At 46.4% G+C, this 27,248-nt stretch overlaps 3 protein-coding genes and 1 pseudogene across 28 annotated transcripts in view; all 4 read right to left on the bottom strand.

The window, feature by feature from the left end:
* The window catches only part of LOC106611851 (protocadherin gamma-A11), a 259,444-nt gene that overhangs the window by 17,398 nt on the left and 214,798 nt on the right, over positions 1–27,248 (bottom strand). The window contains exon 1 of one of the 26 annotated variants that reach the window (XM_014212450.2): positions 12,602–15,314. The exons of 24 other annotated variants lie outside the window; for them this stretch is intronic. In XM_014212450.2, coding sequence (XP_014067925.1) covers positions 12,602–15,061 — 2,460 coding nt within the window. In that variant the 5' untranslated portion in view covers positions 15,062–15,314. Of the gene's footprint in view, positions 1–12,601; positions 15,315–27,248 lie in introns of those variants that run through there. One more of the 26 variants, XM_014212451.2, reaches the window with a different exon arrangement.
* LOC123744657 (protocadherin gamma-C5-like) lies at positions 18,076–20,050 on the bottom strand. Its single transcript, XM_045724000.1, has one exon. The coding sequence runs from the start codon at positions 19,112–19,114 to the stop codon at positions 18,356–18,358; it is 759 nt and encodes a 252-aa protein (XP_045579956.1). The 5' UTR covers positions 19,115–20,050; the 3' UTR covers positions 18,076–18,355.
* LOC123744647 (protocadherin gamma-C5-like) lies at positions 20,168–22,890 on the bottom strand (annotated as a pseudogene).
* LOC123744646 (protocadherin gamma-C5-like) lies at positions 24,060–26,856 on the bottom strand. Its single transcript, XM_045723985.1, has one exon. It carries the CDS (start codon positions 26,541–26,543, stop codon positions 24,075–24,077), a length of 2,469 nt encoding a protein of 822 aa, XP_045579941.1. The 5' UTR covers positions 26,544–26,856; the 3' UTR covers positions 24,060–24,074.

The following is a 27,248-nucleotide window of genomic DNA, read 5'->3' as shown; positions in this document are numbered from 1 at the left end:
AGGTTGGAGAAACCAGGAGAGAAAAGAGAGGCTCCCCAGAGAGAAGCCAGCACTGCTGCCGCCCACCTCCCTTGAATTATCAACAACTGTTCTGACACACAGAGAGGGAGGAAAGAGAGAGGGGGAGGGATAGAAGAAGGAGGGAGGTAGAGAGAGGGGTAGAGCAACACACTATCCATTTTCAATAACACCTTCCCCACCAACACGGAATTTACAAGCTGCACCAAAATGACCCACTGATTAAATAACAGTCTACCCAAGGGTCTCATGTAACACAATAATACACATCGCTCGCATCTGTATGCAAATTCTATCCTGTCATGGATCCTTTAAATGTATACCAATGAACAGCGGCAGCCATCTTTGTGTGCCACCGTGTGTGCCTATATGATTATATACTGATAAGAGACTGTGAATAAAACCAAACAGAAATACCCAGGTCTCTAAATCAGACAATCATGACCGGGAGGGAAGAACGATGTGTAATCTAATCTTCTCCACTCATGTCGTGGGTATTTGGTTTCAAACTGAGACACACACACAGATAGATATTTCCCCATTTCTCTCTCTGCTGGTTTTGGCGGCAGTTGTCATGGCAGTACGGGAGAAAAGAGAAAACGTGTTTCCTCATCTGAAAATGAACGAGGGGCCCAACATTCCAGCAGTGTGACGCTCACTGCCGACAAAAACATTCCCAGAGGTCATTCCCAGGTCTCGCCACAGGCATGTGGGATAAAGGTAAACAGGTTCTCGGCTGACGTTCCGTACAGGGACACTGTGTTACTGTACTGAGGTGAGTTCACACATTTAAAGGGTCAAGTGACGTTAGCAAGAGCACAAGCTTCTGTTAGAACAGAATTTCTTCAGTTTGTATGTAACGTAATTAATGTGTACTAACTTTCTGCCCCTAAAACCCTTAATTGTTCAAATAGGGACCAGTGCTCCAGAAGCTGATCCAGAAAGCTGATCCAGAGTCAGTTATTAAAGGCAGAACCAAGAAAGTGACCAGAGGATCAAATCCACTAGACTCCCTCAGTGAGAAGCTCTGCTGGCTCGGAGGGCAGATGGGGATTATAGTTTTCCTGTTCTGATCCATAGAGACTTACCAGAATTATAGCTCCTAGCACACAGTTACCACTGGACAGAGTTAGAACTCTAGGTAGAAAACCTACTGCCTTACAGCCTGTTCATGTCCGTAACATACTGTGGATGAAAACAGTCAGTACAGAGGTTTAAAATCATTGAGGATTTATCTGATGTGGAGAAGGATAATCACAGTGAGTGATAGCTCTGGACTCAAGTGGGAAAATACACTAATCGCTGGACATGAACGTCTGCCTGCCTGCCTGCCACCCACCCACCCACTCACCAGGCCAGAATCTGAAGAATAGAAGAGATTCACAGCAGGCTTCCCTGCCAAAACACACACACACACCCTCCATTGGGATGGTTATCACACAGGCTGGACCCACCTGGTGCTCTGTGCTGTGTGAGGAAGTTACCGTTTTCAAACACACACACACCCAAAGCTCTTGGCATTGACAGAACTGCTAGACTGCACCTGGTGCTCTGTCTGAAAGTGGAAGTCCTTCCACCAGTAAATAGTATAATAATAATAATAATAATAGTAAAATAATAAACAGTGCCAGACAAAAGTTTAAACACACCCACTCATTCCAGGCTATGTTTTAATTTGGGCTATTTTCTACGTTGTAGAATAATAGTGAAGACATTAGTACTATGACATTTTTAACTGGTACTGTACATAGGCCATTTAACAGATGTGGCATGTGTGCATCAAGTTTACATAAGGGGTGGTCCCGGGAATCGAACCCACTACCCTGGGGATACAAGTGCCATGCTCTATCAACTGGGCTTCACAAACCCCTCACTCCTGCATAATATTATCCTACTTTTCACAATACATGCTTTTTAGTTCCATTGTCCACTAAGCCATTCTGATGACGACACTTGAGGAAAAAGTGATTATTATGAATCCTAATACTAAAGCTCTAGCTGGACCCTAGGGCAGGAGACATGAAAGGAAGACTGTAGATGAGCTCTATTCAGATGCACTGGACCACACTGAGTCAGGGACAGAGTCAGTGAACAATGCAGGCCTGTTGGTGGCACGTGCTGCTTCTTCATCAGTAAAACACACAGTATTTACCAACCACTCTATATCTAGTCAACCCACGTGACCACGCGGACACAGCTACATACTATAGTGTCAACATGAGCCTATACACACACCCTGAATGTGGTACTTTACTCCTTGTTTTCAACCCCACTCCAACAGGTCCAAACACAAAGAGCCTTTGATGAAGAGCTACACACTCCTATTGAAACGAGAGGAGATACGGGGACACTGAGGAGTCTCTCTCTCTGTCACAATGGGACATTGGGAACCTAGGGCCCTGCTAAAATGACACACCCCTGTAGGGCTTGGAACACCTGACTATAAGCTGTTCACACACACACACACACACACACACACACACACACACACACACACACACACACACACACACACACACACACACACACACACACACACACACACACACACACACACACACACACATTGTGCCCTCTGTGGCCCTGGCCCATTAGAGGCCAGTCCATCTGTCACTGCGGCACACGTGCGTAAAGTCATCCCTTGCTCTATTTCTCTCCCTTCATTCTTCTCTCCTTCCCTCTATCGTCACAGTTCTACACGTGTCACTGGAGCATGGAGACAGATGTTACCCTGACAACCCCGGGGACAGGCAGATTCAGGGAGCAGAGAGAGACAGAGAGAGACAGAGACAGAGAGAGAGTAAAATCTGATGCAAAGGTAAACACCCTGCTATCTTTAAGGAGAGAAACGTAAGCTGTGTAATTCATCCAGAGAAACAGCTGCTGTGTAACTCACCAGAGAAACAGCTGCTGTGTAACTCACCAGAGAAACATAAGCTGTGTAACTCACCAGAGAAACAGCTGCTGTGTAACTCACCAGAGAAACATAAGCTGTGTAACTCACCAGAGAAACATAAGCTGTGTAACTCACCAGAGAAATCTAAGCTGTGTAACTCACCAGAGAAATCTAAGCTGTGTAACTCACCAGAGAAACATAAGCTGTGTAACTCACCAGAGAAATCTAAGCTGTGTAACTCACCAGAGAAACATAAGCTGTGTAACTCACCAGAGAAACAGCTGCTGTATAACTCACCAGAGAAACATAAGCTGTGTAACTCACCAGAGAAACATAAGCTGTGTAACTCACCAGAGAAACAGCTGCTGTGTAACTCACCAGAGAAACATAAGCTGTGTAACTCACCAGAGAAATCTAAGCTGTGTAACTCACCAGAGAAATCTAAGCTGTGTAACTCACCAGAGAAACATAAGCTGTGTAACTCACCAGAGAAACAGCTGCTGTGTAACTCACCAGAGAAACATAAGCTGTGTAACTCACCAGAGAAACATAAGCTGTGTAACTCACCAGAGAAATCTAAGCTGTGTAACTCACCAGAGAAACATAAGCTGTGTAACTCACCAGAGAAACAGCTGCAGTGTAACTCACCAGGGAAACGTAAGCTGTGTAAATCACCAGATGAAACGTAAGCTGTGTAACTCACCAGAGAAACAGCTGCTGTGTAACTCACCAGAGAAACAGCTGCTGTGTAACTCACCAGAGAAACATAAGCTGTGTAACCAACCAGAGAAACATAAGCTGTGTAGCTCACCAGAGAAACATAAGCTGTGTAACTCACCAGAGAAAAATAAGCAGTGTAACTCACCAGAGAAACATAAGCTGTGTAACCCACCAAAGAAACGTAGGCTGTGTAACCGACCAGAGAAACAGCTGCTGTGTAACTCACCAGAGAAACATAAGCTGTGTAACCCACCAAAGAAACGTAGGCTGTGTAACTCACCAGAGAAACAGCTGCTGTGTAACCCACCAGAGAAATGTAGGCTGTGTAACTCACCAGAGAAACAGCTGCTGTGTAACTCACCAGAGAAACGTAGGCTGTGTAACTCACCAGAGAAACATAAGCTGTGTAACTCACCAGAGAAACAGCTGCTGTGTGTAACTCACCAAAGAAACATAAGCTGTGTAACTCACCAGAGAAACGTAGGCTGTGTAACTCACCAGAGAAACATAAGCTGTGTAACTCACGAGAAACGTAAGCTGTGTAACTCACCAGAGAAACATAAGCTGTGTAACTCACCAGAGAAACAGCTGCTGTGTAACTCACCAGAGAAACAGCTGCTGTGTAACTCACCAGAGAAACGTAAGCCGTGTAACCCACCAGAGAAATGTAAGCTGTGTAACTCAACAGAGAAACGTAAGCTGTGTAACCCACCAGAGAAACGTAAGCTGTGTAACTCACCAGAGAAACAGCTGCTGTGTAACCCACCAGAGAAACGTAGGCTGTGTAACTCACCAGAGAAACAGCTGCTGTGTAACTCACCAGAGAAACGTAGGATGTGTAACTCACCAGAGAAACAGCGGCTGTGTAACTCACCAAAGAAACGTAAGCTGTGTAACTCACCAGAGAAACAGCGGCTGTGTAACTCACCAGAGAAACAGTGCTGTGTAACTCACCAGAGAAACGTAAGCTGTGTAACTCACCAGAGAAACCTAAGCTGTGTAACTCACCAGAGAAACATAAGCTGTGTAACTCACCAGAGAAACGACTGCTGTGTAACTCACCAGAGAAACAGCTGCTGTGTAACTCACCAGAGAAACATAAGCTGTGTAACTCACCAGAGAAACAGCGCTGTGTAACTCACCAAAGAAAAGGCTGTGTAACTCACCAAAGAAACGTAAGCTGTGTAACTCACCAGAGAAAAATAAGCAGTGTAACTCACCAGAGAAACATAAGCTGTGTAACCCACCAAAGAAACGTAGGCTGTGTAACCGACCAGAGAAACAGCTGCTGTGTAACTCACCAGAGAAACATAAGCTGTGTAACCCACCAAAGAAACGTAGGCTGTGTAACTCACCAGAGAAGCAGCTGCTGTGTAACTCACCAGAGAAACAGCTGCTGTGTAACCCACCAGAGAAACGTAGGCTGTGTAACTCACCAGAGAAACAGCTGCTGTGTAACTCACCAGAGAAACAGCTGCTGTGTGTAACTCACCAAAGAAACATAAGCTGTGTAACTCACCAGAGAAACGTAGGCTGTGTAACTCACCAGAGAAACCTAAGCTGTGTAACTCAGAGAAACGTAAGCTGTGTAACTCACCAGAGAAACATAAGCTGTGTAACTCACCAGAGAAACAGCTGCTGTGTAACTCACCAGAGAAACAGCTGCTGTGTAACTCACCAGAGAAACGTAAGCCGTGTAACCCACCAGAGAAATGTAAGCTGTGTAACTCAACAGAGAAACGTAAGCTGTGTAACCCACCAGAGAAACGTAAGCTGTGTAACTCACCAGAGAAACAGCTGCTGTGTAACCCACCAGAGAAACGTAGGCTGTGTAACTCACCAGAGAAACAGCTGCTGTGTAACTCAGCAGAGAAACGTAGGCTGTGTAACTCACCAGAGAAACAGCGGCTGTGTAACGCACCAAAGAAACGTAAGCTGTGTAACTCACCAGAGAAACAGCGGCTGTGTAACTCACCAGAGAAACAGCGGCTGTGTAACTCACCAAAGAAACGTAGGCTGTGTAACTCACCAAAGAAACGTAAGCTGTGTAACTCACCAGAGAAACATAAGATGTGTAACTCACCAGAGAAACATAAGCTGTGTAACTCACCAGAGAAACGTAGGCTGTGTAACTCACCAGAGAAACAGCTGCTGTGTAACTCACCAAAGAAACGTAAGCTGTGTAACTCACCAGAGAAACAGCGGCTGTGTAACTCACCAAAGAAACGTAGGCTGTGTAACTCACCAAAGAAACGTAAGCTGTGTAACTCACCAGAGAAACATAAGATGTGTAACTCACCAGAGAAACATAAGCTGTGTAACTCACCAGAGAAACGTAGGCTGTGTAACTCACCAGAGAAACAGCTGCTGTGTAACTCACCAAAGAAACATAAGCTGTGTAACTCAACAGAGAAACGTAGGCTGTGTAACTCACCAGAGAAGCAGCTGCTGTGTAACTCACCAGAGAAACAGCTGCTGTGTAACCCACCAGAGAAACGTAGGCTGTGTAACTCACCAAAGAAACATAAGCTGTGTAACTCACCAGAGAAACGTAGGCTGTGTAAGTCACCAGAGAAACCTAAGCTGTGTAACTCAGAGAAACGTAAGCTGTGTAACTCACCAGAGAAACATAAGCTGTGTAACTCACCAGAGAAACAGCTGCTGTGTAACTCACCAGAGAAACAGCTGCTGTGTAACTCAACAGAGAAACGTAAGCTGTGTAACCCACCAGAGAAACGTAAGCTGTGTAACTCACCAGAGAAACAGCAGCTGTGTAACTCACCAAAGAAATGTAGGCTGTGTAACCCACCAGAGAAACATAAGCTGTGTAACTCACCAAAGAAACGTAGGCTGTGTAACCCACCAGAGAAACATAAGCTGTGTAACTCACCAGAGAAACAGCTGCTGTGTAACCCACCAGAGAAATGTAGGCTTTGTAACTCACCAGAGAAACAGCTGCTGTGTAACTCACCAGAGAAACGTAGGCTGTGTAACTCACCAAAGAAACGTAAGCTGTGTAACTCACCAGAGAAACAGCGGCTGTGTAACTCACCAAAGAAACGTAGGCTGTGTAACTCACCAAAGAAACGTAAGCTGTGTAACTCACCAGAGAAACATAAGATGTGTAACTCACCAGAGAAACATAAGCTGTGTAACTCACCAGAGAAAAAGCTGCTGTGTAACTCACCAGAGAAAAAGTTGCTGTGTAACTCACCAGAGAAACAGCTGCTGTGTAACTCACCAGAGAAACAGCTGCTGTGTAACTCACCAGAGAAACATAAGCTGTGTAACTCACCAGAGAAACGTAAGCTGTGTAACTCATCAGAGAAACATAAGCTGTGTAACTCACCAGAGAAACAGCTGCTGTGTAACTCACCAGAGAAACGTAGGCTGTGCAACTCACCAGAGAAACAGCTGCTGTGTAACTCACCAAAGAAACATAAGCTGTGTAACTCACCAGAGAAACGTAGGCTGTGTAAGTCACCAGAGAAACCTAAGCTGTGTAACTCAGAGAAACGTAAGCTGTGTAACTCACCAGAGAAACATAAGCTGTGTAACTCACCAGAGAAACAGCTGCTGTGTAACTCACCAGAGAAACAGCTGCTGTGTAACTCACCAGAGAAACGTAAGCCGTGTAACCCACCAGAGAAATGTAAGCTGTGTAACTCAACAGAGAAACGTAAGCTGTGTAACCCACCAGAGAAACGTAAGCTGTGTAACTCACCAGAGAAACAGCTGCTGTGTAACCCACCAGAGAAACGTAGGCTGTGTAACTCACCAGAGAAACAGCTGCTGTGTAACTCAGCAGAGAAACGTAGGCTGTGTAACTCACCAGAGAAACAGCGGCTGTGTAACGCACCAAAGAAACGTAAGCTGTGTAACTCACCAGAGAAACAGCGGCTGTGTAACTCACCAGAGAAACAGCGGCTGTGTAACTCACCAAAGAAACGTAGGCTGTGTAACTCACCAAAGAAACGTAAGCTGTGTAACTCACCAGAGAAACATAAGATGTGTAACTCACCAGAGAAACATAAGCTGTGTAACTCACCAGAGAAACGTAGGCTGTGTAACTCACCAGAGAAACAGCTGCTGTGTAACTCACCAAAGAAACGTAAGCTGTGTAACTCACCAGAGAAACAGCGGCTGTGTAACTCACCAAAGAAACGTAGGCTGTGTAACTCACCAAAGAAACGTAAGCTGTGTAACTCACCAGAGAAACATAAGATGTGTAACTCACCAGAGAAACATAAGCTGTGTAACTCACCAGAGAAACGTAGGCTGTGTAACTCACCAGAGAAACAGCTGCTGTGTAACTCACCAAAGAAACATAAGCTGTGTAACTCAACAGAGAAACGTAGGCTGTGTAACTCACCAGAGAAGCAGCTGCTGTGTAACTCACCAGAGAAACAGCTGCTGTGTAACCCACCAGAGAAACGTAGGCTGTGTAACTCACCAAAGAAACATAAGCTGTGTAACTCACCAGAGAAACGTAGGCTGTGTAAGTCACCAGAGAAACCTAAGCTGTGTAACTCAGAGAAACGTAAGCTGTGTAACTCACCAGAGAAACATAAGCTGTGTAACTCACCAGAGAAACAGCTGCTGTGTAACTCACCAGAGAAACAGCTGCTGTGTAACTCAACAGAGAAACGTAAGCTGTGTAACCCACCAGAGAAACGTAAGCTGTGTAACTCACCAGAGAAACAGCAGCTGTGTAACTCACCAAAGAAATGTAGGCTGTGTAACCCACCAGAGAAACATAAGCTGTGTAACTCACCAAAGAAACGTAGGCTGTGTAACCCACCAGAGAAACATAAGCTGTGTAACTCACCAGAGAAACAGCTGCTGTGTAACCCACCAGAGAAATGTAGGCTTTGTAACTCACCAGAGAAACAGCTGCTGTGTAACTCACCAGAGAAACGTAGGCTGTGTAACTCACCAAAGAAACGTAAGCTGTGTAACTCACCAGAGAAACAGCGGCTGTGTAACTCACCAAAGAAACGTAGGCTGTGTAACTCACCAAAGAAACGTAAGCTGTGTAACTCACCAGAGAAACATAAGATGTGTAACTCACCAGAGAAACGTAAGCTGTGTAACTCACCAGAGAAAAAGCTGCTGTGTAACTCACCAGAGAAAAAGTTGCTGTGTAACTCACCAGAGAAACAGCTGCTGTGTAACTCACCAGAGAAACAGCTGCTGTGTAACTCACCAGAGAAACATAAGCTGTGTAACTCACCAGAGAAACGTAAGCTGTGTAACTCATCAGAGAAACATAAGCTGTGTAACTCACCAGAGAAACAGCTGCTGTGTAACTCACCAGAGAAACGTAGGCTGTGCAACTCACCAGAGAAACCTAAGCTGTGTAACTCACCAGAGAAACATAAGCTGTGTAACTCACCAGAGAAACAGCTGCTGTGTAACCCACCAGAGAAACGTAAGCTGTGTAACTCACCAGAGAAACGTAAGCTGTGTAACCCACCAAAGAAACGTAGGCTGTGTAACCCACCAGAGAAACAGCTGCTGTGTAACTCACCAGAGAAACAGCTGCTTTGTAACCCACCGGAGAAACATAAGCTGTCTAACTCACCAGAGAAACATAAGCTGTGTAACTCACCAGAGAAACAGCTGCTGTGTAACTCACCAGAGAAACGTAAGCTGTGTAACTCACCAGATGAAACGTAAGCTGTGTAACTCACCAGAGAAACAGCTGCTGTGTAACTCACCAGAGAAACAGCTGCTGTGTAACTCACCAGAGAAACGTAAGCTGTGTAACTCACCAGAGAAACGTAAGCTGTGTAACCCACCAAAGAAACGTAGGCAGTGTAACTCACCAGAGAAACGTAGGCTGTGTAACCCACCAGAGAAACGTAAGCTGTGTAACTCAACAGAGAAACGTAAGCTGTGTAACTCACCAGAGAAACCTAAGCTGTGTAACTCACCAGAGAAACGTAAGCTGTGTAACTCAACAGAGAAACGTAAGCTGTGTAACTCACCACAGAAACGTAAGCTGTGTAACTCACCAGAGAAACGTAAGCTGTGTAACTCAACAGAGAAACGTAAGCTGTGTAACTCACCACAGAAACGTAAGCTGTGTAACTCACCAGAGAAACGTAAGCTGTGTAACTCACCAGAGAAACGTAAGCTGTGTAACTCACCAGAGAAACGTAAGCTGTGTAACTCAACAGAGAAACGTAAGCTGTGTAACTCAACAGAGAAACGTAAGCTGTGTAACTCAACAGAGAAACGTAAGCTGTGTAACTCACCAGAGAAACCTAAGCTGTGTAACTCACCAGAGAAACGTAAGCTGTGTAACTCAACAGAGAAACGTAAGCTGTGTAACTCACCACAGAAACGTAAGCTGTGTAACTCACCAGAGAAACGTAAGCTGTGTAACTCACCAGAGAAACGTAAGCTGTGTAACTCACCAGAGAAACGTAAGCTGTGTAACTCAACAGAGAAACGTAAGCTGTGTAACTCAACAGAGAAACGTAAGCTGTGTAACTCAACAGAGAAACGTAAGCTGTGTAACTCACCAGAGAAACGTAAGCTGTGTAACTCAACAGAGAAACGTAAAAACTAAAACTAAACCACAACTCCACCCACTGACCTCTTTCTGTATGGACTTTACTAAAACTATAATCACTGGTTAGGCTAAATTAAAAAAAGGATAAAAGAAATGTAAATAGGGGAAAGAGGCCACAGTCTCTCCACATGAATCATCAAAACTAGAGCACAGGCAGCCATCTTGGAAACCCAGAGCTACATAGTGAGTCAGTGAACAGAGAGGTGTCCTCTGTATACTGTATGTGGACAGATTTTCAACAGAATATAACTTTCCATCCACACCCCGAGAACATAGAGTGGAATGGTATTCTTAACAAGTGCTCTGGGAATGAGGTTTGGGAATGTTTGGCCAGAGCTGCTGCCACAGGCGTACAGACGTCCACACAGGGCGAGGCCATGGTTGTCTTGTGACTCAGAAGCATGGAACCAATCAAGGTTCAGAGGACAACAGGAAGTGAGAGGTCGAGCGCTGACTCTGGAATTCCTGTTTTTCAGCTTCTGCTTTACTCTTTGACTGATTCACCCCCTCTTCTCCCTTTCCTTCCCTCTGTTCTATCCTCCCCCCTGTCCCTCACACCCCTCCTCTTTTCCAGCCCCTCTCTCTTCCGCTCTCGGTCATCCTGTTCCCTTCCACTTCCTATCTCACTATTCCATTACTCTATTTCCATCTGTCGTTACTCTCCTCCTCTCCATCTGTATACTCTAAACCTTCCCCTCTATCTCCCTCCTATCTCTGCCCTCCAATCCATCCATTCCCTCTCTCCCTCCAATCCCTGCCCTCCAATCCATCCATTCCCTCTCTCCCTCCAATCCCTGCCCTCCAATCCATCCATTCCCTCTCTCCCTCCAATCCCTGCCCTCCAATCCATCCATTCCCTCTCTCCCTCCAATCCCTGCCCTCCAATCCATCCATTCCCTCTCTCCCTCCAATCTCTGCCCTCCAATCCATCCATTCCCTCTCTCCCTCCAATCTCTGCCCTCCAATCCATCCATTCCCTCTCTCCCTCCAATCTCTGCCCTCCAATCCATCCATTCCCTCTCTCCCTCCAATCTCTGCCCTCCAATCCATCCATTCCCTCTCTCCCTCCAATCCCTGCCCTCCAATCCATCCATTCCCTCTCTCCCTCCAATCTCTGCCCTCCAATCCATCCATTCCCTCTCTCCCTCCAATCTCTGCCCTCCAATCCATCCATTCCCTCTCTCCCTCCAATCTCTGCCCTCCAATCCATCCATTCCCTCTCTCCCTCCAATCTCTGCCCTCCAATCCATCCATTCCCTCTCTCCCTCCAATCTCTGCCCTCCAATCCATCCATTCCCTCTCTCCCTCCAATCTCTGCCCTCCAATCCATCCATTCCCTCTCTCCCTCCAATCTCTGCCCTCCAATCCATCCATTCCCTCTCTCCCTCCAATCTCTGCCCTCCAATCCATCCATTCCCTCTCTCCCTCCAATCTCTGCCCTCCAATCCATCCATTCCCTCTCTCCCTCCAATCTCTGCCCTCCAATCCATCCATTCCCTCTCTCCCTCCAATCTCTGCCCTCCAATCCATCCATTCCCTCTCTCCCTCCAATCTCTGCCCTCCAATCCATCCATTCCCTCTCTCCCTCCAATCTCTGCCCTCCAATCCATCCATTCCCTCTCTCCCTCCAATCTCTGCCCTCCAATCCATCCATTCCCTCTCTCCCTCCAATCTCTGCCCTCCAATCCATCCATTCCCTCTCTCCCTCCAATCCCTGCCCTCCAATCCATCCATTCCCTCTCTCCCTCCAATCTCTGCCCTCCAATCCATCCATTCCCTCTCTCCCTCCAATCTCTGCCCTCCAATCCATCCATTCCCTCTCTCCCTCCAATCTCTGCCCTCCAATCCATCCATTCCCTCTCTCCCTCCAATCTCTGCCCTCCAATCCATCCATTCCCTCTCTCCCTCATTCTCTCAGAGCACAGTGCTTCCCTGCTGATCTTGTTTAGTAATTGAAAGTCAGAAAGAGAGGGAGACCTCATTTCCTAGCCTTGGGTCAGATGAAATATTAAATCTCTCCTCTTCTCCTTCATTTCCTCCTCTAGCTGGATGACACAGTAAGGAGGGCCCCTTCACCACGTCCTAAAGAGAAGGATGAGGCTCAACAACACTAGGCTTTAGGAGAAATACTGCATTGTTAGGTGACTTAGTCAATCTAGGTGAGAAGGCTCAAGACTGGATGTTAAAGATAGTATCATAACCATGAATTGAATTCTCCATACAATATGGTAAGCTAACTCAATAAAGACAACCATCTTTGGATAAAACCTTCACCGCCACTGGTTATAACCTAGTCCGTATAGACCTCAAATTTTCAGAAACACCTGTGATATGGCTAATAGAGTTATCTCACCAATACCCTGCCTTCTGCCCCCTGGTGCCCTCACCTCATTGGCTGAGTTCATTAGGTGCTTCCTGTTGAGCGTCATACTGAGTGTGTTGTTATGGCTCATCATGGGTGTCTTGACAAACATGAAGTCACTGCGGCTGGAGGTGGTGGAGTAGCAAGGTCTGTATGTTCGTGTTCCTGGGGGGTCCTGAGCCCCTCCCACCACCTCCATGTAACGGATGGGTCCATCTGTGTTGAGCTGCAGGTGGAGGTCCTTGTTGGGCCTCTGATGGTAGGCCCTGCTGGGCCGGTAATGGCTGTAGCAGCAGCCTGTCCCTCCGAGGTCGCTGCGGTGGCGGAGGCATCGCACCATGAGGATGAGGAAGGTGAGGAAGGACACGGCCGAGACGCAGGCCAGTGAGATGATGAGGTACAGGGTGATGTCAGACATCCCAGTCTGCCGCATCACCGACGTCTTCCGGTTGTCCATGGCGGTGGCGCTGGCGCCCTTCTCCTCCACGGTTACCGTAATGGCCACAGTGGTGGAGAGAGTAGGTTCGCCGTTGTCCTGGACGACCACGATGATGTCATAGGCGGAGCCACCCTCCTCCTCAGCTAGCTTGCGAGTGGTGCGGAGCTCGCCGGTGTGGGGGGTGATGAGGAACAGAGCAGCGTGAGGCCCGGGGGCGATGGAGTAGAACAACCAGGCGTTATGACCACTATCAGGATCCACCCCCAGCAGTTTATTAATGAGATGGCCTGGCCCAGCCGACTGCGGCACACTGAGCTGCAGCACCGTGTCCTGGGGGAAGGGGGGGTACACGATGACGGGCGCGTTGTCGTTAAGATCTACTACGAACACATGCACGGTGACGTTGGTGGTCCGGGGTGGCGCCCCGGCGTCTCGGGCCTGCACCTCAATGCGGAAGGCGTTGAGGGTTTCATGGTCCAGGGAGCGCATGCTGTAGATGTGGCCAGTCTCTGGGTTGATGTAGACATATGAGGAGATGGCTGAGCCCTGGACCATGCTGGGCAGGATGGAGAAGGAGACGCGGGCATTGTCCCCTATGTCCGGGTCAGAGGCCATCACCATGGCGATGGGGGTGCTGGGGGCGTTGTTCTCGGGGACGTCCACTGAGTAGGAGGGCTGGGAGAACGACGGAGCGTTGTCATTCACATCTGACAGCTTGACCACGAAGGTCGTACGCGACGACAGGGGAGGGGAGCCAGCATCGGTCGCCATGATGACCACGGTGTAATCAGCCATGGTCTCTCGGTCCAGGTTGCCGTCGGTAATGAGGTTATAGTGCTCTCCAAAGGCGGAGTTGAGTTTGAAGGGCAGGCCAGACTGGACCTTTAATGTTACCTTGCCGTTCTTACCAGAGTCCAGGTCCCTTGCGCTGATGAGGGCGATAACTGTGCCCGGTGCTGCGTCCTCCTGGATAGGACTGGTCAGTGACGTCAACATCACCTCCGGAGAGTTATCATTCACGTCAGTGACTTCAACTTTGATGTTACAGGATGCTTCCATGGCGGGCGTTCCCCCATCCCTGGCCTGCACAGTGAGGTGATACTCATTCGCTGTCTCATAATCCACGTGACCATTCACACGGACCTCACCGGTTTTCGAATCCACGTTGAATAGCTTGAGCACCCGGTCCGGCGTGTATTTACTAAACAGGAAGGAGATCTCCCCGTTCTGAGCATAATCCGCGTCGGTCGCGTTCAGTTTCGTTACTAAAGTGCCCTTTTCAACATTCTCCAACACGCTAACCTTTTTCACCGACTTGTCAAAGACGGGCGCGTTGTCATTGACGTCCAGAATTTTTATGAGTAGAAGAGTGGAGCCAGACTTCTCTGGCTGTCCCCCGTCTAGGGCAGTAAGCAACAGGCGAAACGAGGCCTGCGTCTCCCTATCCAAAGCCTTCTCTAAAACTAACTCCGGGAACTTACTCCCGTCACTTTTCGTTTCCACATTCAAAACAAAGCGGTCGTTGGGTGCGAGGTGATAAGTACGCAGAGAGTTGATACCCACATCTGGATCGTGCGCACTCTCCAGTCGGAACCGGGTGCCCGGCGCGGCCGCCTCTGATATCTCCAAGGAAATATTCTTAGTGGAAAACTGCGGCGCATTATCATTCACATCCACAATATCCACAAGAACCCGATGTATTGCTAAAGGGTCCTCGAGTACAATCTCAACATGTAGTGAACATGTTGCACTTAATTCGCACATGTGTTCCCTGTCAATTGTCTGTCTAATAATAAAATCCCCAGTCGCCTGGTTCACCTCGAAGTACTGCGCGTTAGATTCCGAGACCACCCGCAATTTTCTCTTAATTATCATTTGAACGGTGAGACCCAAATCCTTAGCGATATTCCCGACCACAGACCCCGGCCGGAGCTCCTCGGACACCGAGTAACTAAGCTGGGCGGTCGCGCCCATGAGGCACGCCAGGGAAAACCATAGCCCCAGCACGGGCCACCCTCCGCAGTGCTTCCTCTGTCTGGATTCCATTATGAGATGGGTTCGGGGGATGGAAAAAGTTAAAAGTTCCTCTTTACCGTAACTAATCCATAGTTTCGTGAAAACGACGGTACCAGGCTGTTGGTAAACACTTCCGTTTCAGAAAAAGTGCGGTGGGAAGTTTATAAGTAGTCATGACGCCCTAATTGTTATATGTAAAATAAAGAGGAAAGTTAAATTGTATGAAGGCTCGGCTAAAACTCTCCCCAGTCTGTCTCCTCTGCTCCGCTCCTCTTAGGGCGGGGACACAGACACAAAGACCCGTTTCCTATTGGCCGAGAACCCGGGGCTTGCTCCCCATACAGAAACAACTCTTTCACAAAGCGGAGAGAGTGAAAACTTTTTAGAGGCACTTCTTTTGCACTAACAACCAAGTTACCGACACGTTACAGGCTAAATCCATTATTGTTTTAAGCAAAACAACTCCGAATGCAGAACATAAAGGCAACGGGAAGCGTAAAATAAAATTATTGAGTTTTTTTTTTAAGAAAGTGACTTATGCCTTTTCCAAAGGCATGCTGCACAGACCGAAACAAACAAGGGTAGGTATGAACCACAAGAGTAAGTATGAACTTGTTGCTATGTTTTTTCAACGAAAGGAACTTATTCCACTGAATATAGGCAACGTTAAAAAGGAAGTGATAAACTGATGGTCAAATTGCAATGCTAGATTTAGCCGCAAGGTGGCATGTTTCCAAAGCGTTTCCTTTTCAGAAGTGTTGATAACGCTTGAACAATACACCATTATGTAACCTAGACTCGTCTTGACTAGGAGGCAGCAATGTCATTTATAACAAATACATTGGCCTACTTACAACAGCTGTGTTGTAACAGGCCTACTACAACAGTTAATAAATGGCATATGCACTTATTTACATTTGAGTAATTTAGCAGACGCCTTTATCCAGAGCGATTTACTGTTAGATAACAAAAGTCACTTATCGTTTGATCCGGTGCAAATTAGTAGGCCTACTGTACTGACAAAATACTTTAATGAGAAATTACAGTGCTACGATATAGGCCTAAAGAAATCCATATAATTCACTGGTATGCTAAATGAGGTAATAAACGAAAGAGGCTTTAATAACTATTAACACTATTTGTCTGATATAAATTCATATTTTGACAAATCATAATAGTCTTCATCATTTTCGTTATGAAGAAAATGTTTTTCATGAAACCACAAGTCTACATTTTTTATGTAGTTGATAAGTGTTTAAAATGTATTATTTTTCGGAACTACTCGACAACCATATATGACATGCAGGTTAAGATATCATCCCTTTCTCATAGGCTACAACGTTGAGGTGAATGTGCATACCGGTAAGCATGATTTGGCGCTAATAATATATAATATTAGGCCGACATTATTATATCATAAATTGCACCCTGGACAATTAAACGTCATAATACAGGCTAATGTTCATCATACACTCTCAGGGTGTGATGTCATAACTGATGGTGGATCTTCACTTACGGATTATAACATCATAGGCTACGTGAAAAAGTAACTCTGAATTCTCATGATAGGACGTCATATAGCACTAGAGTCAGGAATATTATTCGTCACAATGCTGTTGTTTACTGCTCACCTGCTGGCTCTCAAAGGTCCAGGCGCTGTCAGGTAAAGACGCGTCTAGGACGTTGATCATCTCCTTAAAGTCAGTGGTGCTGCTGGGCTTAACGAAGGTGAAATCACTGAACTCTGACATGGGAGAGAGACAGGACCTGAAGGACTGACTCTGAGACAACATGTCCCCTCCCAGGACCTCCACGTACTTAATAGGTCCGTCAGTGTTGAGCTGGATCTGCAGGTTTCTATTGGGGTTATTGTAGCCGTCCAAGTCGTCCAGTCTCATGCAGCAACTACCGCTGCTCCTGCTGTTTCTAACGCACTTGACCGCTAAGATGAAAAAAGTCACCAGAGACAGCATGGACACCGAGGCCAGAGAGAGGATCAAATACAGGGTGATTCTCCCGCTATTCTTTCCGGGCTCTGGCGCTTTCTGCCGCAGGTCCAAGATGGGTTCTTGGAGCCCGTCCTCTACCAGTATGGCCACTGTGACCGTGGAAGACTGTACCGGTTCCCCGTCGTCCTTTATCTCTATAAGCAGCCTCTGAGAGGAGTCATCCTGCTCGGACACAGCGCGTTTAGTCCTCACCTCCCCTGTGTAAAGATTGACATTGAACAGAGACGCGTCTGTGGCCTCCGCCAGCTTATACGAGATCCAGGCGTTATGGCCCGAGTCTGCGTCCACGGCCGTTACCTTAGTAACCAGGTGGCCTGCTTTAGCGGAGCGGGGCATCTTCTGGTGAGAGAGCGAGCCCAGGGCAGCGGAGGGGTAAATAACAGCGGGGGCATTGTCGTTCTGGTCCAGGATAAAAACATGGACAGTGGCGTTGCTGCTCAGAGACGGAGAGCCGTGGTCCTTTGCCTGCACCAGAATCTGAAACTCCTTCAGTGTCTCATAGTCAAACGAGTGCATGCTGTAGATGCTGCCGTTATCAGAGTTCATATACACATAGGAGGAGACAGACACGCCCTGCACTTTGGAGTCTAGGATGGAGTAGGAGATCTTGGCATTATCCCCGAAATCCAGGTCAGATGCGGATACTGAGGAGAGCGTGGATCCTGGTAGTCCGTTCTCTTTTAAATAGACATCATAGGAGGACTGAGTGAATTTAGGGGGGTTGTCGTTGACATCAATGATACTGACAGGTATAGTTTTCTTGGTAGTCAGGGGAGGGGAGCCCGAATCAGTGGCTGTTATCTCAATATTATACTCTGAGAAGCTCTCTCGGTCTAAAACACCACTGGTGACCACTGCGTAATTATTAGAAAATGACGGTTTCAGTTTAAAAGGATAGTGTCGCGGGAGCTGTAACGTTACGTTACCGTTATTCCCGGAGTCTAGGTCCCGGGCACTGATCAAAGCCACTACTGTGCCACTGGGTGCGTCTTCGCGCACAGGGCTCGGTTTAGAGGTGAGGACGATTTCAGGAGAGTTGTCATTAACGTCTACGACTTCTACCTGCACACTACAATGTCCCTCCATTTTAGGGGTGCCTTTGTCTTTCGCGCTGATGTCAATTTCAAAATGTACAGCACTCTCGAAATCTAATTCCCCCTTTAAAAACAATTTCCCGGTCACAGGATCAATCTCAAATACAGACAGCACGGAATCTGGTGTGTGCACACCGAACGAATACTCTACCTCCCCATTTTGGCCCTCGTCGATGTCTGTCGCTTTAGGTTGTAGTATTAAAGTACCCTTCCCGCTACTTTCACTTACATAAACATTTATACACAGTTTTTTCAAAAACGGGAATATTGTCATTATTATCAAGCACTGTAATGGTTATTTGTGCCGTTCCGGATCTTATGGGATTGCCCCCATCAAGCGCTGTCAATAATAGCTGATGGACAACTTTTTTCTCTCTGTCCAGAGGTTTAGCCAAAACCAGTTCTGGCACTTTTCTTCCACCAGTGATTTCTTTTAATTTTAAAGTAAAACATTCGTCTTTACTAAGAGTATATGATTTAAGAGAATTACTTCCAACATCTGGGTCTTGTGCGCTTTCTAATGGAAAACGTACACCTGCCGCAGTAGATTCTGCAATCTCTAATGTATGTTGTTTTGAAGGAAAACTAGGGGAGTTGTCATTCATATCTTGTATTTCTACCTCAACACGATACAACTGTAACGGGTTCTCAATGACAACCTGCAGAGGTAAAACGCAGCTGGCGCTTTGTCCACATAAAGTCTCTCTGTCTATTCTCTCATTGACGACCAGCTCGCCCTTCCCTGCATCCACACTGAAGTACTGCTTTCCAGCCTCAGAAGCGACACGCAGTTTACGGTCAAATATCTCAGATAGTCCCAACCCCAGATCTTTGGCTAGATTTCCTACCACAGAGCCCTGTTTCAGTTCCTCCGGGATGGTGTAGCGAGTCTGTCCGTCTATTGTACTCCACAAGAGAAAGAAATGATGCCACCAAAGAGCCAGCCATCCCCAGTCTCGGTATCCCATTCTCTTTGTCATCCCTGATCCGTTATAACACAATTCCCACTTAAATACTGTCCAGAACAAAGAGTTTCATATCAAAACACATCTCCAGAATGTATATTCCATTTAGCATCTTCCATTAGTTTTGATATAGAAACTGATGTTTAGATGACATTATCCTTCCATCTGTGTAAGCACATCTCTCTCTCTCCTCCAGCTCAGAGTAGTGTAAGGGTTACTGTGCTGAGGCTGGGGGGAGAGAGTAGATCTCTTTGTACAGTTCTGCACACTATTGGTGCACAGCGTACATCTCTAACACCCAATGAGGGGCCAACAGTACAGACCTCTTAAAGCCACAGCAGTCACACTACCCACGCGCTCTAACTTACAGCACACAGAGAGAGTACCATTAGCCCGTGCAATGATATACTGTTCATATTGATGTACAACATCCTATGGGCAGCCAAGAGGTAAGCCTATGACTCAGAATGTGTAAAGGTGTAAACCAGGATGGAAAATAAAATATTGTATTGCTCACAGACTTCATCCAAAACAGTCATTCTAAAAAGAGCCCAGTGGAAGGAAACACTTTTTTTTACTACTAAGTTTATATAAACTATCAAATGAGCTGCAATCAATCATAAAAATGCCAGCAATTGTACAATTTAAAAATGTACAACAACTGTAAATGTATTTCTCTGTTAGCCTGCCATGAGCCCACAAAATCACACCGTTGATTCAGAGGGGGTGTCGCCGTCCACACTGGTGGTGCTGAAACCCGTCAGCCCCCATTGCGTGGTCAGATACCAGAGCATCTTCATTATGTTAATCAGGGTCACAATAGAACTACCACCACGTTTAACACCCACAGAAACATTATCTCTCAGAGTCACTGATGATTATGTCCAGGGGATTCCTGGGCTTTTTCATATCATCCGTTGGAGATAGCTGCCTACGTCAGCAGTTCAATATTAAGAGTAACCAGCTGATAATAGTTTTTACATAATTGTATTATGAAAAACTGAAACCATGATTTCGATTCATATTATTGTAAGGTTTTTCACTGCGCCTACTTCCTCTAAAACATGACAAAATACTGAGCATAAACTATGCGCTAGCTACACAATATTCTTATTCAATCTAAACAACCACCCAAAACAACAGCTATGCTTTCTGGAATGAAAGACACCAGTGGAGGTTATTTTGTTACGTATTCTTCTAATGGTGATTAATGACGTCACTAAACAGTCTACATTCGAACATCATGATAGTCACAATCAACTACCATTCACTGCTCACCTGCTGGCTCTCAAAGGTCCAGGCGCTGTCAGGTAAAGACGCGTCTAGGACGTTGATCATCTCCTTAAAGTCAGTGGTGCTGCTGGGCTTAACGAAGGTGAAATCACTGAACTCTGACATGGGAGAGAGACAAGACCTGAAGGACTGACTCTGAGACAACATGTCCCCTCCCAGGACCTCCACGTACTTAATAGGTCCGTCAGTGTTGAGCTGGATCTGCAGGTTTCTATTGGGGTTATTGTAGCCGTCCAAGTCGTCCAGTCTCATGCAGCAACTACCGCTGCTCCTGCTGTTTCTAACGCACTTGACCGCTAAGATGAAAAAAGTCACCAGAGACAGCATGGACACCGAGGCCAGAGAGAGGATCAAATACAGGGTGATTCTCCCGCTATTCTTTCCGGGCTCTGGCGCTTTCTGCCGCAGGTCCAAGATGGGTTCTTGGAGCCCGTCCTCTACCAGTATGGCCACTGTGACGGTGGAAGACTGTACCGGTTCCCCGTCGTCCTTTATCTCTATAAGCAGCCTCTGAGAGGAGTCATCCTGCTCGGACACAGCGCGTTTAGTCCTCACCTCCCCTGTGTAAAGATTGACATTGAACAGAGACGCGTCTGTGGCCTCCGCCAGCTTATACGAGATCCAGGCGTTATGGCCCGAGTCTGCGTCCACGGCCGTTACCTTAGTAACCAGGTGGCCTGCTTTAGCGGAGCGGGGCATCTTCTGGTGAGAGAGCGAGCCCAGGGCAGCGGAGGGGTAAATAACAGCGGGGGCATTGTCGTTCTGGTCCAGGATAAAAACATGGACAGTGGCGTTGCTGCTCAGAGACGGAGAGCCGTGGTCCTTTGCCTGCACCAGAATCTGAAACACCTTCAGTGTCTCATAGTCAAACGAGTGCATGCTGTAGATGCTGCCGTTATCAGAGTTCATATACACATAGGAGGAGACAGACACGCCCTGCACTTTGGAGTCTAGGATGGAGTAGGAGATCTTGGCATTATCCCCGAAATCCAGGTCAGATGCGGATACTGAGGAGAGCGTGGATCCTGGTAGTCCGTTCTCTTTTAAATAGACATCATAGGAGGACTGAGTGAATTTAGGGGGGTTGTCGTTGACATCAATGATACTGACAGGTATAGTTTTCTTGGTAGTCAGGGGAGGGGAGCCCGAATCAGTGGCTGTTATCTCAATATTATACTCTGAGAAGCTCTCTCGGTCTAAAACACCACTGGTGACCACTGCGTAATTATTAGAAAATGACGGTTTCAGTTTAAAAGGATAGTGTCGCGGGAGCTGTAACGTTACGTTACCGTTATTCGCGGAGTCTAGGTCCCGGGCACTAATCAAAGCCACTACTGTGCCACTGGGTGCGTCTTCGCGCAACGGACTCGGCTTGGGAGGTGAAGACGATTTCGGGAGCATTGTCGTTCAGGTCAACCACTTCCACCTGAACACTACATTGTCCCTCCATCTCCGGAGTACCTTTATCTTTAGCACTGATATCAATTTCATAGTTTGCAGCATTTTCGAAATCTAATTTTCCTTTCAAAAATATCTCCCCTGTTTCCGTAACAATGTCAAATGTCGAAAGTACAGACTCGGGGGTGCGCTCACCAAATGAATACTTCACCTCCCCATTTTGACCATCGTCTATATCTATCGCCTTAAGTTTAACCATAAAAGTGCCTTTTGGACTATTTTCGCTTATGGAAACCTTGTACAATGATTTTTCGAACACGGGGATATTATCGTTTACATCAAGCACTGTGATAGTTATCTGTGACGTCCCGGATCTGACTGGACTCCCCCCATCTAGTGCTGTCAATAGTAGCTGATGGACAGCTTTTTTCTCCCGGTCAAGGGGTTTCTCTAATACTAACTCTGGGACTTTTCTTCCATTACGAAGCTCTTTTACCTTTAAACTAAAACAGTCGTCTTTGCTAATGGTGTAGGATCTTAAGTGCGTTGCTTCCCACATCTGGGTCCTCTGCGCTCTCCAATGGAAAACGAACACCCGCTACAACAGATTCTGCTATTTTTAAAGCCTGCTCCTTTGTGATAAAATTTGGTGAATTGTCATTTATGTCTCGTATTTCCACCTCAATTCGATACAACTGTAACGGGTTCTCAATGACAACCTGCAGAGGTAAAACGCAGCTGGCGCTTTGTCCACATAAAGTCTCTCTGTCTATTCTCTCATTGACGACCAGCTCGCCCTTCCCTGCATCCACACTGAAGTACTGCTTTCCAGCCTCAGAAGCGACACGCAGTTTACGGTCAAATATCTCAGATAGTCCCAACCCCAGATCTTTGGCTAGATTTCCTACCACAGAGCCCTGTTTCAGTTCCTCCGGGATGGTGTAGCGAGTCTGTCCGTCTATTGTACTCCACAAGAGAAAGAAATGATGCCACCAAAGAGCCAGCCATCCCCAGTCTCGGTATCCCATTCTCTTTGTCATCCCTGATCCGTTATAACACAATTCCCACTTAAATACTGTCCAGAACAAAGAGTTTCATATCAAAACTCATCTCCAGAATGTATATTCCATTTAGCATCTTCCATTAGTTTTGATATAGATACTGATGTTTAGATGACATTATCCTTCCGTCTGTGTAAGCACATCTCTCTCTCTCCTCCAGCTCAGAGTAGTGTAAGGGTTACTGTGCTGAGGCTGGGGGAGAGAGTAGATCTCTTTGTACAGTTCTGCACGCTATTGGTGCACAGCGTACATCTCTAACACCCAATGAGGGGCCAACAGTACAGACCTCTTAAAGCCACAGCAGTCACACTACCCAAGCGCTCTAACTTACAGCACACAGAGAGAGTACCATTAGCCCGTGCAATGATATACTGTTCATATTGATGTACAACATCCTATGGGCAGCCAAGAGGTAAGCCTATGACTCAGAATGTGTAAAGGTGTAAACCAGGATGGAAAATAAAATATTGTATTGCTCACAGACTTCATCCAAAACAGTCATTCTAAAAAGAGCCCAGTGGAAGGAAACACTTTTTTTTACTACTAAGTTTATATAAACTATCAAATGAGCTGCAATCAATCATAAAAATGCCAGCAATTGTACAATTTAAAAATGTACAACAACTGTAAATGTATTTCTCTGTTAGCCTGCCATGAGCCCACAAAATCACACCGTTGATTCAGAGGGGGTGTCGCCGTCCACACTGGTGGTGCTGAAACCCGTCAGCCCCCATTGCGTGGTCAGATACCAGAGCATCTTCATTATGTTAATCAGGGTCACAATAGAACTACCACCACGTTTAACACCCACAGAAACATTATCTCTCAGAGTCACTGATGATTATGTCCAGGGGATTCCTGGGCTTTTTCATATCATCCGTTGGAGATAGCTGCCTACGTCAGCAGTTCAATATTAAGAGTAACCAGCTGATAATAGTTTTTACATAATTGTATTATGAAAAACTGAAACCATGATTTCGATTCATATTATTTTAAGGTTTTTCACTGCGCCTACTTCCTCTAAAACATGACAAAATACTGAGCATAAACTATGCGCTAGCTACACAATATTCTTATTCAATCTAAACAACCACCCAAAACAACAGCTATGCTTTCTGGAATGAAAGACACCAGTGGAGGTTATTTTGTTACGTATTCTTCTAATGGTGATTAATGACGTCACTAAACAGTCTACATTCGAACATCATGATAGTCACAATCAACTACCATTCACTGCTCACCTGCTGGCTCTCAAAGGTCCAGGCGCTGTCAGGTAAAGACGCGTCTAGGACGTTGATCATCTCCTTAAAGTCAGTGGTGCTGCTGGGCTTAACGAAGGTGAAATCACTGAACTCTGACATGGGAGAGAGACAAGACCTGAAGGACTGACTCTGAGACAACATGTCCCCTCCCAGGACCTCCACGTACTTAATAGGTCCGTCAGTGTTGAGCTGGATCTGCAGGTTTCTATTGGGGTTATTGTAGCCGTCCAAGTCGTCCAGTCTCATGCAGCAACTACCGCTGCTCCTGCTGTTTCTAACGCACTTGACCGCTAAGATGAAAAAAGTCACCAGAGACAGCATGGACACCGAGGCCAGAGAGAGGATCAAATACAGGGTGATTCTCCCGCTATTCTTTCCGGGCTCTGGCGCTTTCTGCCGCAGGTCCAAGATGGGTTCTTGGAGCCCGTCCTCTACCAGTATGGCCACTGTGACGGTGGAAGACTGTACCGGTTCCCCGTCGTCCTTTATCTCTATAAGCAGCCTCTGAGAGGAGTCATCCTGCTCGGACACAGCGCGTTTAGTCCTCACCTCCCCTGTGTAAAGATTGACATTGAACAGAGACGCGTCTGTGGCCTCCGCCAGCTTATACGAGATCCAGGCGTTATGGCCCGAGTCTGCGTCCACGGCCGTTACCTTAGTAACCAGGTGGCCTGCTTTAGCGGAGCGGGGCATCTTCTGGTGAGAGAGCGAGCCCAGGGCAGCGGAGGGGTAAATAACAGCGGGGGCATTGTCGTTCTGGTCCAGGATAAAAACATGGACAGTGGCGTTGCTGCTCAGAGACGGAGAGCCGTGGTCCTTTGCCTGCACCAGAATCTGAAACTCCTTCAGTGTCTCATAGTCAAACGAGTGCATGCTGTAGATGCTGCCGTTATCAGAGTTCATATACACATAGGAGGAGACAGACACGCCCTGCACTTTGGAGTCTAGGATGGAGTAGGAGATCTTGGCATTATCCCCGAAATCCAGGTCAGATGCGGATACTGAGGAGAGCGTGGATCCTGGTAGTCCGTTCTCTTTTAAATAGACATCATAGGAGGACTGAGTGAATTTAGGGGGGTTGTCGTTGACATCAATGATACTGACAGGTATAGTTTTCTTGGTAGTCAGGGGAGGGGAGCCCGAATCAGTGGCTGTTATCTCAATATTATACTCTGAGAAGCTCTCTCGGTCTAAAACACCACTGGTGACCACTGCGTAATTATTAGAAAATGACGGTTTCAGTTTAAAAGGATAGTGTCGCGGGAGCTGTAACGTTACGTTACCGTTATTGGTGGAGTCTAGGTCCCGGGCACTAATCAAAGCCACTACTGTGCCACTTGGCGCATCTTCTCGCACCGGACTCGGTTGGGAGGTGAGGACGATTTCGGGAGCATTGTCGTTCAGGTCAACCACTTCCACCTGCACACTACAGTGTCCTTCCATCTCCGGAATACCTTTATCTTTAGCAGTGATATCAATTTCAAAGTTTGCAGCAGTTTCATAATCTAATTTACCTTTCAAAAACATATTCCCTGTTTCCGTAACAATATCAAATGTCGAAAGTACAGACTCGGGTGTGTGCTCACCAAATGAATATTTTACCTCACCATTTTGACCATCATCTTTATCCGTTGCCTTAAGTTTAACGATGAAAGTGCCTTTTGCGCTATTTTCGCTGATGGAAACTTTATACACTGATTTTTCGAATACGGGGATATTATCATTTACATCAAGCACTGTGATTGTTATCTGTGACGTCCCGGATCTGACTGGACTCCCCCCATCTAGTGCTGTCAATAGTAGCTGATGGACAGCTTTTTTCTCCCGGTCAAGTGGTTTCTCTAAAACCAGTTCAGGGACTTTTCTTCCATTACGAAGCTCTTTTACTTTTAAACTAAAACAGTCGTCTTTGCTGATGGTATAGGATTTAAGTGAGTTGCTTCCCACGTCTGGGTCCTCTGCGCTCTCCAATGGAAAACGAACACCCGCTACAGTAGATTCTGCAATTTTTAAAGCCTGCTCCTTTGTGAGAAAAGTAGGGGAATTGTCATTTATGTCTCGTATTTCCACCTCAATTCGATACAACTGTAACGGGTTCTCAATGACAACCTGCAGAGGTAAAACGCAGCTGGCGCTTTGTCCACATAAAGTCTCTCTGTCTATTCTCTCATTGACGACCAGCTCGCCCTTCCCTGCATCCACACTGAAGTACTGCTTTCCAGCCTCAGAAGCGACACGCAGTTTACGGTCAAATATCTCAGATAGTCCCAACCCCAGATCTTTGGCTAGATTTCCTACCACAGAGCCCTGTTTCAGTTCCTCCGGGATGGTGTAGCGAGTCTGTCCGTCTATTGTACTCCACAAGAGAAAGAAATGATGCCACCAAAGAGCCAGCCATCCCCAGTCTCGGTATCCCATTCTCTTTGTCATCCCTGATCCGTTATAACACAATTCCCACTTAAATACTGTCCAGAACAAAGAGTTTCATATCAAAACACATCTCCAGAATGTATATTCCATTTAGCATCTTCCATTAGTTTTGATATAGAAACTGATGTTTAGATGACATTATCCTTCCGTCTGTGTAAGCACATCTCTCTCTCTCTCTCCTCCAGCTCAGAGTAGTGTAAGGGTTACTGTGCTGAGGCTGGGGGGAGGGAGTAGATCTCTTTGTACAGTTCTGCACACTATTGGTGCACAGAGTGCATCTCTAACACCCAATGAGAGGCCAACAGTACAGACCTCTTAAAGCCACAGCAGCATCCAGGAGCTGCATATAACCACTCTGACACAACACACACACAGAGAGATAGTTATGGTCAACTCACTATTTTTGATAGACAGTATATCTATATTGTTGTGAAATCTATTATGGACAGGGCAGCCCATAGCCAACAGAAAGGAATAGGTTAAAGTGAAAACAACCATGATCATCATATAAATGCGTTAAAGTGTAAACCATGACCAGAAATATTCTCTCTCATTACGCGCAGACATCATCCAAAACACTGCCATTCTAGTGGAGCCCATAGGAAGGAAACACTTGGTTTTACTATTATACATTAACTATTGATTGAGCTGCAATGAATGTGAAAAATATCTTACAGCAATTATAGATGAGCCTCTCTTTGCCAT

The sequence above is a fragment of the Salmo salar genome, chromosome ssa09 (genome assembly GCF_905237065.1).
Source record: "Salmo salar chromosome ssa09, Ssal_v3.1, whole genome shotgun sequence".
Lineage (NCBI taxonomy): Eukaryota > Metazoa > Chordata > Actinopteri > Salmoniformes > Salmonidae > Salmo > Salmo salar.
This window is presented reverse-complemented; position numbering and strand designations above follow the sequence as displayed.